Genomic DNA, 13413 nt, shown 5'->3' with positions numbered 1-13413 from the left:
GGGTCGTAGGGTCGTTGGGGCTCATTGGGGTGGGCAAACTCACTTAATCCTTCAAGTTAAACTAGTTACAGTTTCCGTTTCTTCCCTTTGTACGTGTTTACTGTCTCCAACAATGATACTAACAGCATTGTAATAACATGATGTCCTGGAGTTTGATACTGCTGTGCTCAAAGATACGGATGTATTTACGTCTGTGCTTGTCTTTCTCAGGGCCTCCAGGACCAAAGGGGGAGAAGGGTGACACAGGTGCGCTGGGGCCCCCTGGTGTACCTGGGTTGACTGGCATGAGAGGTCAGTACCACAGCTTCCCAGGTCGTTAATTTAAGTCCACCAGAACGTTCCAGAAAAGGACCATCAGTCCTCCTCTTCAGCCATCCACACATGCCCAAAGACGCGGCACAACATTTGTCACACCTCTGTCAGGGGTTCCCAGAAACACAACCGTAACTGGTGCAAGCAACTGCTCCAGAAGTCTAAGCCTCAAAGACCAATTTCCAGGAAGACCCTAGCCCGCTCTCAGAATGTATAACCCTGCCATTAATTAGAACCGTCCAGTATTCCAAAACAACTTTTTTTGTAACTGGTCACATTTCAGCCTCTGAGGGCCCTAACTTAGTGATTAGATTAGTGGTGTCACTGGTAAATTCTCCAGGATCAGTGACCAAAACCAAAGCTCTGCACTTCCTTTGATCTCCCCGTCTGCAGTCATAGCAGCAAATCAAGCATCCTCCCTCCCCCCTCCATTCCAAAGCATCTTGGGAGATGAAGTCTGGTCACTACTTTATACATTATAGTATGTTATGCTCAGAGTGGGGTCCTCCTTAATATCCATGATAAGATGTCGTTTTTCACTTTCTTGAAGGCAGACCACATGTGGTGTCAAGAATTTAGATGAAAGTCCAGTTTTCTGTGTTTCTTTATGTGTGTGTATGCGTGTGTCTGTCAGGCTTCACAGGAGAGAAAGGTTTCCCGGGGCCTAGGGGTCAGAAGGGGTCAGGAGGAGACGACGGCATACAGGGGGATAAAGGAGACATTGGACCTATGGGGCCTAAAGGTATGTTTTCATGGCAGTGTCACGTGCACGTGTGTGTGTGTGTGTGTGCGTGTAATGTAATGTAATTATGATGGACCCATTGGACCATAGGGCCTAAAGGTATGTCTCTCATGGCAGTGTATGCGTACATGCATGAGTGTGTTATATTATTACCCACAGCTGTGCAGTCATTAGTTGAACTATTGTCTGGGCCTCTCTTCCTTTGAACCCTAGCAGGGTTCTCCATGATGTTCTCCATTTGTCTTGTGCTATCTAATGGCTTCCATCCATCCACAGTACCATCTCCTATCTACCATGCCCTACCGGGGAAGGGGGGGGGGGGGGTTAGCACATCCAAAACCACTATACATCACTTGTATCTGTTCTACCCTGCTCCTGACAACAGGCATCCCAACCCGGGATGAATATCTATGTAGATATCTGAAATACCAGAGTGTAATTTACTTCTCATGTTATCCTTTCATCCCCCCGTCCTGCTGAGGAGGGATCTCCACCCTGCCTCTGTCTGTGTCCTTCATCCTGCCAGGGAATCGTGTTCTCATTTATGGTCAAGCACAAAAGAGGACACCCCCCCCTGTACAGATGGATGGTACAGTGGGGCTAGCGTGTGGAGTTGACCTTTATTCTCTCACCATGTGGGTATCACCGTGTGGGTATCTAACTCCAACGAAATACTAAACGTAGACATTGTTCTACATATCCCAGTGTTCCAGACATTTGACTTTGGAATGTCAATAATAGTAAATATACTTTAAATGAAAATCACTGTAATTAGGAAATGTGTTTTTTTTTTTTTTTAGTTGTTAGTTGTTGTTAGTTTTACCTTGTCTATCTTAACATTATCTTGTATTCCATTTAAGGGGTTTCTATTGGAAGTAAGGAAGTATTTCTGCTTTGGAAACTTTTAAGTTGGGAAAGATTGGATATCTGGTTTGACTACTACTTCTTCAAAGTAAGGGCTGAAATACATTAGGTAACAGCAGCCACTGTAAATATTTAGCCTTTTCAACTGACTGTCATAAATCTAAAAGGGCTACATATTTGCAAAAAACTGATTTAATGTAGTTTTATTCTTCAGTTGAAACGCTGACTGGATTCGAGTTTAGGTTGGTGTGCAGGATGCCATCAGTTGTGCACAGATCATCAACCATTCCATGAGTCTGGGCTCTCAAACTGGGATAACTGACTGGGCTGTCAGTGTGTTTTCAAACCACCTCTACTACTTGTACCCTCAAAGGTAACCATGTCTGGAACCTCACTAGCTTGCCAGCTGTTGGGTTTCTGTTCAGTCTTCTGTTCAGCCTGTGGCCGTGGGAGCCATCACTTGTTTTGTAACCAGATCCTCCTCTAACACTGGCTACTCGAGTTGCAGCGGTGCCTCATCCTATTGGTCTCAAATCGGACCTTCCACAACGGGCCTATTATATTCCTGAATGTGAACTCCCAGCTGTGGAGGATCAGCGTGGCTTGGCTGGGCCGTCCTCGGCCGGAGACTCCGATTCTCAGTGGACCAATAACACAGAGAGGTTGGGGCGTGTTTGGTGCGCTGGCCTGGCCCGCGCTGCTGCCCGGCTGTTTATGTGCCAGGCCTCACAGTTGCTGAGTCCAGCTGACTCACGTGCCGAGAGATAAAACGGGGTTAGATAAATAAGATTTAGAACAACAGGGACGCCTGGCCTTTTAGTGAAGCCTGTAAACACAGCTCTGTGAATGAGGCGAGACATGTTGTGAGGCTTATAAACCAGGACTAAAAAACTAGCCAGCCATCAACCAGCCAGCCAGCCATCAACCAGTGTAGCCAACCAGCCAACCAGTTTCCTTCAGTGTCCAGTGGTATTAGCGGTAAAGTGAGATCAGCTAGGGTTTGAATGTGGACCACATAGCGCAGAAAGAGTCTCAAGTTTATATGAGTTCCCCAGACCACCGCTAACATTACAAGGAGGATGTGGTCGCTTCTTGGCACCACCCAACCCCTTGGAGGTTCTGATTTGGTGTCACTTCTTCTTGAGCGCCCCTGTGATCAGGGCTGGGGAAACGGATTGATGAAAAGAAGGTGATGGTCATTGCGGTGCTGTTAGGGTACTTAGTCTATTATAGTAACCACGGTGGAGTTACAAAGTCCTGGCTAAAGACACAAAGGCTAAGTTCCCACAGAGCGTAATAATAAGGCTATGAAAATTCCTTGGAAGTAGTTCTGATGAACATTCTAGAGGAAACAAGCTGCATGTCTTCCTGTTTGCACAACAGTGCAATCCATTCCGGTAATACACCAACTTCTGAAATGACATTAAAAAAATACAACACCTCAGCAGAGATGACTGTTGATGTGGACCGATGATTTAGCACCATCAGATCCAGACAGTCTTATGACTGATGGCTCCAATGGCTCAAATGATGAAGTACTCAAAGTAATCAGCAGTCTCCAGAATTTCCTCCTCCTTCTCACACTTCCATAAGATCATTACTGTGGGTCCTCCTTGAAATACATAAGGTGACATACTAGGTGTTGTTTTGTAGTGACGCTACAGCACACACATTAATGTTCCAATCTCCTATGCTAAAGACCTAGCCTAGGCTTAGCTAGCTAAAGACCTAGCCTAGACTTAGCTAGCTAAAGACCTAGCCTAGACTTAGCTAGCTAAAGACCTAGCTTGCTAAAGACCTAGCTAGCTACAGGAGTGAGGCTCTGGAATGTCTAGCAGGGTTGTGACATCATGTGGAGAGGCCTTTGCTAGCCATGGTCCTGTGTAGAACTTCCTGAAATCTCATCAATGTGTTTGTTTGATTAACATCCTCTCTGTGAGCCTTTGTGGGTGGTTTATGGATCGCTGTTTGGACCGACAGACAAGTATTTCACAGACTAGGAACTTCACATTTTACAAGAAATTCTAAACAAGAAGTGCTAGTTTCATAAGAATTTGACGTCAGAGAGATCAGATCTTACTCTCAGGGTTCTAGTTCTGGTCTTTTGACCTGGGGTTGAGGAAAACTATTCCAGGACAGTCAGCAGGAAGTGAACTGACTCCAGCTCTCCCTGGGGGTTTCTCATTTCATTTCTATCTACATTATGAATACAGGACGAGGTGACTATGTCTATTTCTAGGTCTACTCGTGGGTCTTCAGATGAAAATGGGAAAATTATACAGTGTCTAAAAGAAAACTCGATTGGAGGGTGGGACAGAGGGAGATGTTTAATATCAGCTCTGAGGCTGGTGGTTCCGGCTTTGCTCTCAGTGTGAGGCATACTGAAGGTTATAGGGTTATTTTGGAGGGGCATTTAATGTTACCCAAACTGCTCCTCTCATCTGTGGCTCCGAGGTATTTCAGTCAGGTGGTCAGTCAAGACCTCAGACCGCAATGTAACCTCAGCCCTGTAATCCCCATGTGACCACAACAAGCCAGCCATGAAGGAGACGCTGTCTATAGAGAACACTGTTCTGCGTGCCTGTTCAGGGAAAGCGCAAAGGGTCTGCAAGGGTCACTCCTCTGCATTGTATACTGCTCTTATGAAGTGAAAGGTTAAATATATAGATGTTTAATGCTCTTTTTGCAACTTCTTCTTTCGTAACTGTCTCCCCTTTCCACCTCTCTCTTTCTCTTTCTCTCGCTCTCTCTCTCTTTTCTACTTGTTTGTGTTTACCAGGTGACAGAGGAGAGAGGGGGCCGAAGGGGGCGAAGGGAGACCGAGGCGACCGAGCAGAGAAAACAGGTGAGATAAATGCTGGAGAGGTTCACGATAATAGACAGATCACAAGTCAGAGTGACAGGTAGGCCCAAAACTTGACTGTTGGGTGTCATTACCAAGTTACATCAACACCAACATTAGTTTAACATTACAGAGGTCTTGAAGCAGGTCCAGATCCTTCTCTTCGGTCTGGCGACTTCACTAGGCAGTGACATCACCGGTTGCCGGGCAGACTCTCACAGTAAACAGCCCTGCCAGTGGATCAAACAAAGCCAATAAAGTCTTTACAGATGCACTCACAACAGGAATGGACCCAGGATCTGATGGAGTTAAAGATATCCACCTTCGAAGTTTCACTGATCTTTTTTTATTGCATTGGAACAGAACATGTCGTCAAACACTTGTTGTCTTTGAGGTTTGTCATAAGTTGAGCTTTGTCTTTTGGTGAACTGGCTCGCTGGCTTGGCTGTACTGTATTGTTTTCCTCATTCCTTTCCTGTGTCCTGCATGCAGACTGAGGTGGAGACCACATGGTTTACCACAACAGGAGATACAAACCCAAACCCTGCAGCTGAGTGGTTTTCTCAAAGTCAGATGCAGAATCTGCTAGTGTGTTTGTGTCGTTAAATGGACATTTGTGGCCCTTATAGAGAGATATTAGGAAGAGGAAGATATGTGTGTGTGCACGTGTGTGTGTGTGCATGATAGAGTCATGTGCTGAGCACATGCCCTAACAGGTAAATGATTCAGTGTGTTTTCAGGCAGGGAAAGAAAACAAACCTCAAGCCCCTGTGACATCACCACAGAGCTGTTCTGGAGCAAGGCTGTGTGTGTGTGTGTGTGTGTCTATGTGCGATGAGAGCTGGAGCAGAGTTGTGGCAGACTGACAGCCCCACATATTTGAATCAGAGTTCTGGCCATTAGGCACAAGTCCTATAGCCAGAGTCTCTTGACATACATATGTGGTTGATGTGCAGTGTGTGTGTGTAAAGTGTACCTACAATAGGTATTTACACACACACTCTTGTCACATACACATCTCAGATGTCAACTGTACCTAGCATTGCAGTGTGAGAGTGAGGGGCTGCAGTCCGACCTACAACCCATATATAACTAAACTGACAAGCTGTTAAACATCAGGCACTCTAGTGTCTGTCTGGTAATTGACTTGACATCCCCACCCCACACACACCCCCCCAACACACACAACACACACACCCACACATCCAACACCTACATGCACACCAATCCTGGCGCCCAACTTTGATACCCTGTCATGGTCTCCAAGGCTACTGTAGTTCTCCAGACTTGTCAGGCTTTGTCAGATTTTACCTTGATGTAGTACACGCTCACACACCTCACCTCACACACACACCTCACACACCCTCACACACACTCACACATCTCATTCACCTCACACACACACACACCTCACACACACCTCATGCACTTGCACACAGTTTGATAAACCAACACTCTTACACACAGTTAGACCAACACAAACACAGTTAAACCAACACACTAATATCGGCAGGACACACAGATAAAGATGGACACACCACCAGAAATTAAGACAAGGGAGGTAGAGAGAGAAAGATGTACAACAAGGCTCAGAAGTTCACTAACTGCCAGAATGTTAGGATACTGCATGAACATTCTGTGCTGAGGGGAAAGGTGTAGAGTAATCCTAGAAAATCCCCTATGAGATACAAAAAAGCGAGTCTCTCACATAATAACGGAACGTTGTTTTCAGCTAGGGATTCACAAACAGTTAGGGGTTCACAAACTGTCCATGAAATAAGTAAGATATTCATAAACACAGCACAAAAATATACAGTCTTTTTGGTCTTGTTTAAAATGGATATTGCAGTTTTGTAAGTTATCTTCTTGGCTATATGTGCTCTGAAGCATCTGACTGAAGGGAGCAGAGGAAGGGAGGGGTGAAGGGTCCTGTCTTTCTGTCTACAGTGTGAATGCAAAGGTTTGAGTGGTCCCTGTGATTTGGTTGCATCTCCCTAGTTACTTGTCGTCTGCATGGGATCGGGGAAAAGAATGTTTTCATTTAGCAGGAGCTTTTCCAAAGCAACGTACAGATATGGATTTGAACCCGTGACCACATGATCTGCTGTCAAATGCTCTAACCACTGACCTAAACCTATACCCCAGGACATCATGCCAAACAATTGTAGATATGGTTCCCTCTCCAAGTGCCCAAAACAAACTAAAACTGATTACTTCAGCAAGTTTTAGTGGCAGTATTAGGGCAGCTAATCACAGTCCTGATGACAGGCAGCGAAGCAGAGAAGACTCCAGCTTCTCTCCTCGCCAAAAACACACATTAAGGGAGCCATCCGGGGGGAATGTTCTGACTGGCTCCTTCAGGTCTATTTCTCCCCTAGGCCCCAGCATGACAGCTATTTTTCTGGAGTAAATACCCCAGTTGTGAAACTGAGGACGGATCTCATCAGGCTTACTAAGAGAGGAAGAGACCGCCAGAGAGAGACACAGAAATACATTTTCTGGTGTTCATTAAACTGTCTGAACAATTAACCAGACTGTTGTCGACCCATGGGTATTCACTGTCTAACCCTAATGCACAGGGAAAGTACTGCCAGGCAAAGATGTTTGTGTTTGTGTGTGAGTTGTGCTTTTGTGTGCGTGCGTCTGGATTAATTAATATGGGAAAGCTGTCCAGACCCTGTGGTGTACCTGTTTTGTGTTTAAATGGCCTGAAACCACAACTCAATATGCCCTCTCCTCCCCTCTCTCTTTTCCTACCTCTCCAAACCTCCTCTCCTCCAAAGTTATATTCTTTCTTCCTCAAGTTGATATCCATCTGTACACTTATAAACTATCATGTGCAGAAGTTTTTTCTACGACACTGACCAACCTTGAGCTGTTCACGAGGGTTACTCTGTTTATCAGGCCTAAGATAAACAATAACACACATCCACACAAGTCAAGTTAGCGAGATAGGCGGCGGCCATGTTTTCACAAATGTAGCTCAGATAGCGCAGGAAAAAATAAATGAGGTCATAAGTAATAGCATGACTAAATCTCTTGTCTCATGCTCAGTATATCTTTAAGAAGTGGTCATGCTGTATGCAGTTTAATTTCCTGCTGCATCATGCATCTCTGCTCTGGTTTCATTGTTGTGCTTCGTCCGTAGACGAATGACCACAGCATTTTAGTAGTGCTGATTTTCTCACCCTGTAACATTATTACAACGTGGACATATAACTGTCTGGTTCTGGAACATTATCTGACCATAACACACAGATGCACATACACGCCTGTGTGTACGTAGATAGAGTACACACACACCTAGACGCACACACTGTACAGCCATTTATCATAACTCTTCTCATATTCTCTCACTTGTATTTCTCATTTCCTATGTTTCCTGCCAAGCTGTATATCATGTGTTATGGCTGGTTAGTGGCAGGGACATTAGCCACATCTCCCTGTGAAGTAAGTGTCAGCGTTAAATACAGCAAGGGTTTACCTCATAGTTCCAGAGCAGGAAGGTCCTAGTCTTGAACGTCTTAGAAACTTCTAGGAACTCTTACACACCATTCTGTATAGTTATTATCTTATCTTATTGTCGTTGTTATTGGGTGTGCTCAAGCCTTGGGCGAGCACAACCATTGTTTGCTCTCATATATATTATTATTTATTATTTTCCCATACCTAAAAAAAAACTGAATATTTGCACTACATTTTGACAACGTGGGTGTCAAGGACATTTTGACAACGCAGGTGTCGAAATGTTAGCCTTGGTCCCAATTGAGTTGCTTGTATCCGCGCGAATGTTCATTTGACGGTTTCGGCTTGAATTATGTGTTTGTGGCAAAAAGTGCCTTGTGTGGCATTAAGGGAACTTAGTGCTAGCCTAACGTCACAACGTCATCACATGTTAGCAACGACACATAGATACATTTACTTTTAGCAGACGCTCTTATCCAGAGCGACTTACAGTAACTACAGGTACATTTCCCCTAAGGCAAATAGGGTGAAGTGCCTTGCCCAAGGACACAACGTCATTTGGCCAGCAAGGAATCAAACCGGCAACCCTCTGATTAATAGCCCGATTGCCTAACCATTCAGCCATCTGACCCCTGGCCAGATACAACATTCTACGAAAACAGACAGTGATATCAGCGAGCCCTCAGCATTAGCACCGTAGCTAAAAGTCTAGGAAAGTTGAGGCTACTTGGTTCCCCTTAGTTATTTTGGTGAGCAGTCTCACAAGCCCTCCTTACCCGGCGTAATGGAGCAGACCAGCTAAATACTTATTTAGCAATAGCGTTGCTACCTGCATATACCTACAGCTGGCAGCTCTGCTCCGTTTTGCTCCTAGATTCAGACCTAGCCCTGGTAAATTGTAGAGCTAGCTAACCACTACACTTCTGCTGTGTGGGAAGGGCGTACAAAAATACAGGAGCACACCCCATAATTTCACCAGAAATTGTACCTTCTCTGGTTGTTCTTATTGTTGTTCTTTTTGTTCTTCACTTTAAGAGCAGGGTTCTCTGACATGTGAAAGGAACGTTGAAGAGAACGTGTGTGTGTTCTTTTGTGTTTGAATGTCAGGCCTGTGGCCATCTAATGCAGACCACCTTTTCAGCTGTGGACCTCAAAGGTCGCAGCACTTGTGTCTTCCGATTCCACTGATTTCCTTCTTGGACTCTTTCCCTAACACCCTCCCTGTCTCGATCTCTGGCACAGACCAGAAATACAACAACAAAAACCTTGTGCTATTATTGACAGATCCACTGTTTGTCACATTTGACCTTAGCAGCCAGTGCTGGAGCACCAGTAGAGCAGTACTAGAACTGAAGAGGAACAACATATAGAAACAGTGCAGCATTGAAGATACACACCACATCCTCCCTCTGGGTAAACCAGGGAAAACAGAGGGATTTAATGAGGGCAATGACTAAACGTCCACAGGCCCTCTTATCATCAGTTTAAGGAGTGCTAATAGCTCTGCTGTGATCTTTTCCGCGCCTCTACTGCTCTCTACTGCTCTGTGTACAGATGAAAGTGTTCATCCCTGACAGATAGTTCTCTCAGCCGTTACTGCAGACCAAATCCCTCCTGACACACTGAGGGTTCTGCCTGCCTCCTGTCTTCCAACAGACACACATGCACACACACACCCTCTCCCACTCACTCACGACACAGCTGGTTCTGATCAGGCCGATGGGCTGCATGTCCTTCTCCCTATGCAGCGCGGGCCAAGAGAACACTTCCACTGCTGCAGCACATCTGCTACACATTTAACACATGTTCCTCTCCCTCTCCTATACCTTAGCTTTTCTTCGATTCACCATCCTGTCCTCTCCTCCCTTCTCCTCTCTGCACTTTCCCTCTCACCTCTTCTCCTCTGTTTTCTTCTCCCTTGTATACCTTTCCTTTCTTTTGATTCCCATGCTGTCCTACCCTCTCTTCTCCTCCCCTGTACTCTTTTCTCCTCCCCTTCCCACTTCCTTCTATACCTTTGCTTTGCTTCAATTCGTCCTCCTCCCCTCCCCTCTCCTCTCCTTCCCTCGTCTCTCCTCTTCCTTCGATACCTTTCCTTTATTTTTCGATTCCTCCTCCTGTCCTGTCCTCTCCTCGGTAACAGAAGGTAGAAAATCAGAGAGTATTCTCGTCACCTACTTCCTGTTGTCTCTAAGCACACAGATCCTCTAGTCTCCAGCAACCTATCCAGGTCAGCACCAGACCGAAATCATCTCCCCCTTTTCTCTACTCTTGGACAAACAAGCTTGATGGAATTAAGTCTATTTGTTTATGTCGCTGTACTTAAAAAGTGAAGCCACGGTAAACAATGTGTGATTTTTCAGGGTTTTTCGAGTCAGGCTAGATTTTGTGGTCCCCCCCTCACTTGTCCATTGTTATACTTTGAAATTAGTTCATCAAAAAGCCATGGGCATACTTGTCATGTGTGTGTGTGTGTACATGTGTGTGTGTCCCAGTGGAGGAGACTCTGGTGCGCCTGGTGAATGGATCAGGACCCCACGAGGGGCGTGTGGAGGTGTTCCACGAGCGGCGCTGGGGGACCGTGTGTGATGACGTCTGGGACAAGACGGACGGAGACGTGGTGTGCAGGATGCTGGGATACCAAAGAGCCATCGAGATCCACAAGACGGGACGATTTGGACAAGGTGAGGGGACGAGGACAAATAAACTGTTTATTTGTGGCAGGTACATGTCTTCTCTGGTTAACTCCTCATACCAAAACAGAGGGACGAAAAAGCTTGACGAAATCCAGAAGATTCTCTGAGGAAAGTTCACATTTGCGTAAGGGAGAGACACTGAGAGCATGGAGATATATTTCCAGTTTGAAATGGGCCAACTCACCGTTCCTTACTTCTACATAGTGCTGTACATTAATATATCATCCAATTTATCACTGAACGACTACGGTAAATATGTATAATAGACTTCTTATATGGAAGTGGACATATATTTTTCCCCATTTGTTTTCGTAATTGTTTTTTTTTTTATGGTGGGTATTAAGGGCATGCAGCTCTCGAATGCGGTGGAGATTAATATAAAGTTTTTATGGGGATAAGGCGAGCTAGCCAAATGCCATCAAACTCTGTCCCAGCGGTCATATCCGTCTGCTCTTGAAACTGACCTACTTTCCCTCGCTCATCACCTTCATGACATCACTCTCTTCAACAGTCGCGCGCCAAGGCCAATCAACATGTTATGGTGCATTATTTGACATTAGTCTGGAAAAATAAGGTGCAAAAAACATTTCTGATTCCAAAAGTCATATTTTACTTTAGAATTAACTGTAATTGATTGCGGCTAGCACACACAAACATAGCATGAGCTAAATTGACCCAAACACCGCAGTCTCAGCAAGCATAAACATTTACTATGGGCTAGGTAATCTTACCTGCCCTTTGCTGACGTTGTACACAATAACATCTGCACTATCTAGCCACTATCAACCCTGTGCTGCCCTAGCACAAACTAACATCTGTGCTAGTTAGCTACAAACTGCCCGGTGCCAAGTTTCCTGCCTCATGTTTTCTTCATGTTCACACTGGTCTGCAGTGTTTTGCAGTTGTTTTTCTTTTTCTAATCCTCCCAGTCCTAAATACGCTGGAAAGAGAGGAGGAAGTCAGAACACACAAAGAGAATATCCGCCAGACTTCTGACGGAACATGTTGCTCACACTCTGAGTTCTGGGCAGCTCTGGATTTTGGGGTTTCCATGACTTAAGGAATAGTCAGTGTTCCATTTTTCTCTGCTCCAGTTGCATGTGGGCTTGTTGGACAGATTGCTTGGATATCATATACACCCAAACATTCTGTCTGAGAACTATTCTCTTGGCGTGGTTGACTGTATCATGGCTGAATAGGAAACATTTACAATTTACTTACTAGCTTGCTCTATGACAACCCCTCAGCTTCGGTTCCCATGGGAGAAGGCTCACTTATTTGTCCCTAAAGATTGGCTCAGTGTGGAGCATGCGCCTTCTGATAGGCCGATCTGGGTCTCTGGGATTGAGTCTCTGGCAGGGTTCTCTCCATCAGCTTGCACATCTGCAAACTCTCAAGGTAGAGAGGGAGAGAGAAAGGGACTGATTCAGGTTGATTAAAAGCATATTGGGCTCTTTGCGGATGCATTGTTGCCAGCTCTTCAGTACCCCTGCAGGAAAACTAAAAATGAATATGTGAAAAACAAAAAAGGAGAAAAACAGATTTGTCTTGTTGGAAATTATGAAACATCTAAATGATGTACAACATGCAATGACGCTATAAAGATCAACTTGAAACACTACTCCAGTAGATGACAGAAATGGACTATAATAGACGTCCTGAAACCATTGCAACAATCAATCATATGTATAATGTGTTCCTCATTAATCTAGGTTCATGGATCTGATTGATGTTGAACTTTCTGAACCATGTTATTGTTTTCATTACATTTGCATTAATTTGACCAAATGTCACTCTGCCCTGTGTGTTTTAACCCAAAAACACTTCCCCAGTTCTAAGACATTCTCAGCCCTGACTTCACAGGTTTACAGAAATAGACAGATAGGACCTCAGTTTGGTTTGTTCTGTCTATGGGATCCTGCCAACAACCCCCCCCCCCCACCTCCATGAGCTGTGGGTTGTTGTTAAGGGCAGGGGTTCTCAAACCTTTTGGGGCCAGGGACCCCTTACAGGGGAGAACATTTTCCAAGGACCCCCCCTCCCCCTCCCCCATAATTGTGACATCCATTCAGCATACCCTTTGTGCTCTTAAATGGACACAATATGCTTATTTTATTGGTGCAAATGGTCCCCATCTGTAGATTATTATATGTTTGTTTTACTTTTTAATGATGCAGCACAATTTTAAATTGTTATAATTTGTGGCAAATTATTTCGCGGACCCCCTGACTATGGCTCGCGGACCCCTAGGGGTCCGGGGACTCCACTTTGAGAATCACTGTTTTAGGGGTTGAGGGGCTCGCGGGACTATCTTCCTCCTGATATGACCTCTAGCTCTGACCCCATAAAATTTGATTGGTACAGCCCTTTCTGCAAGTAGTGACACAAATGCCTTTACTGCTGCTCGCGGGGTCAACACCTGAGACTTATAACTTTAACCCTCTCAGAAAAGAAGGAAAAGCTCATGAAAAACCCTTACAGGAGAAATGACT

The 13413-nt window shown here is 45.0% G+C and overlaps 1 protein-coding gene across 1 annotated transcript in view; it reads left to right on the top strand.

Moving 5' to 3' along the window:
• The window catches only part of scara5 (scavenger receptor class A, member 5 (putative)), a 52875-nt gene that overhangs the window by 36144 nt on the left and 3318 nt on the right, over positions 1 to 13413 (top strand). The window contains exons 6-9 of the mRNA XM_047021689.1: positions 211 to 291; positions 947 to 1054; positions 4698 to 4763; positions 10721 to 10909. Of these exons, the coding sequence (XP_046877645.1) occupies positions 211 to 291; positions 947 to 1054; positions 4698 to 4763; positions 10721 to 10909 (444 nt within the window). The remainder of the gene's footprint in view (positions 1 to 210; positions 292 to 946; positions 1055 to 4697; positions 4764 to 10720; positions 10910 to 13413) is intronic.

This window comes from Hypomesus transpacificus, chromosome 6 (genome assembly GCF_021917145.1).
Source record: "Hypomesus transpacificus isolate Combined female chromosome 6, fHypTra1, whole genome shotgun sequence".
NCBI classification, from domain to species: domain Eukaryota; kingdom Metazoa; phylum Chordata; class Actinopteri; order Osmeriformes; family Osmeridae; genus Hypomesus; species Hypomesus transpacificus.
The sequence above is the reverse complement of the archived record's forward strand: the minus strand, read 5'-3'. Positions and strand labels throughout refer to the sequence as shown.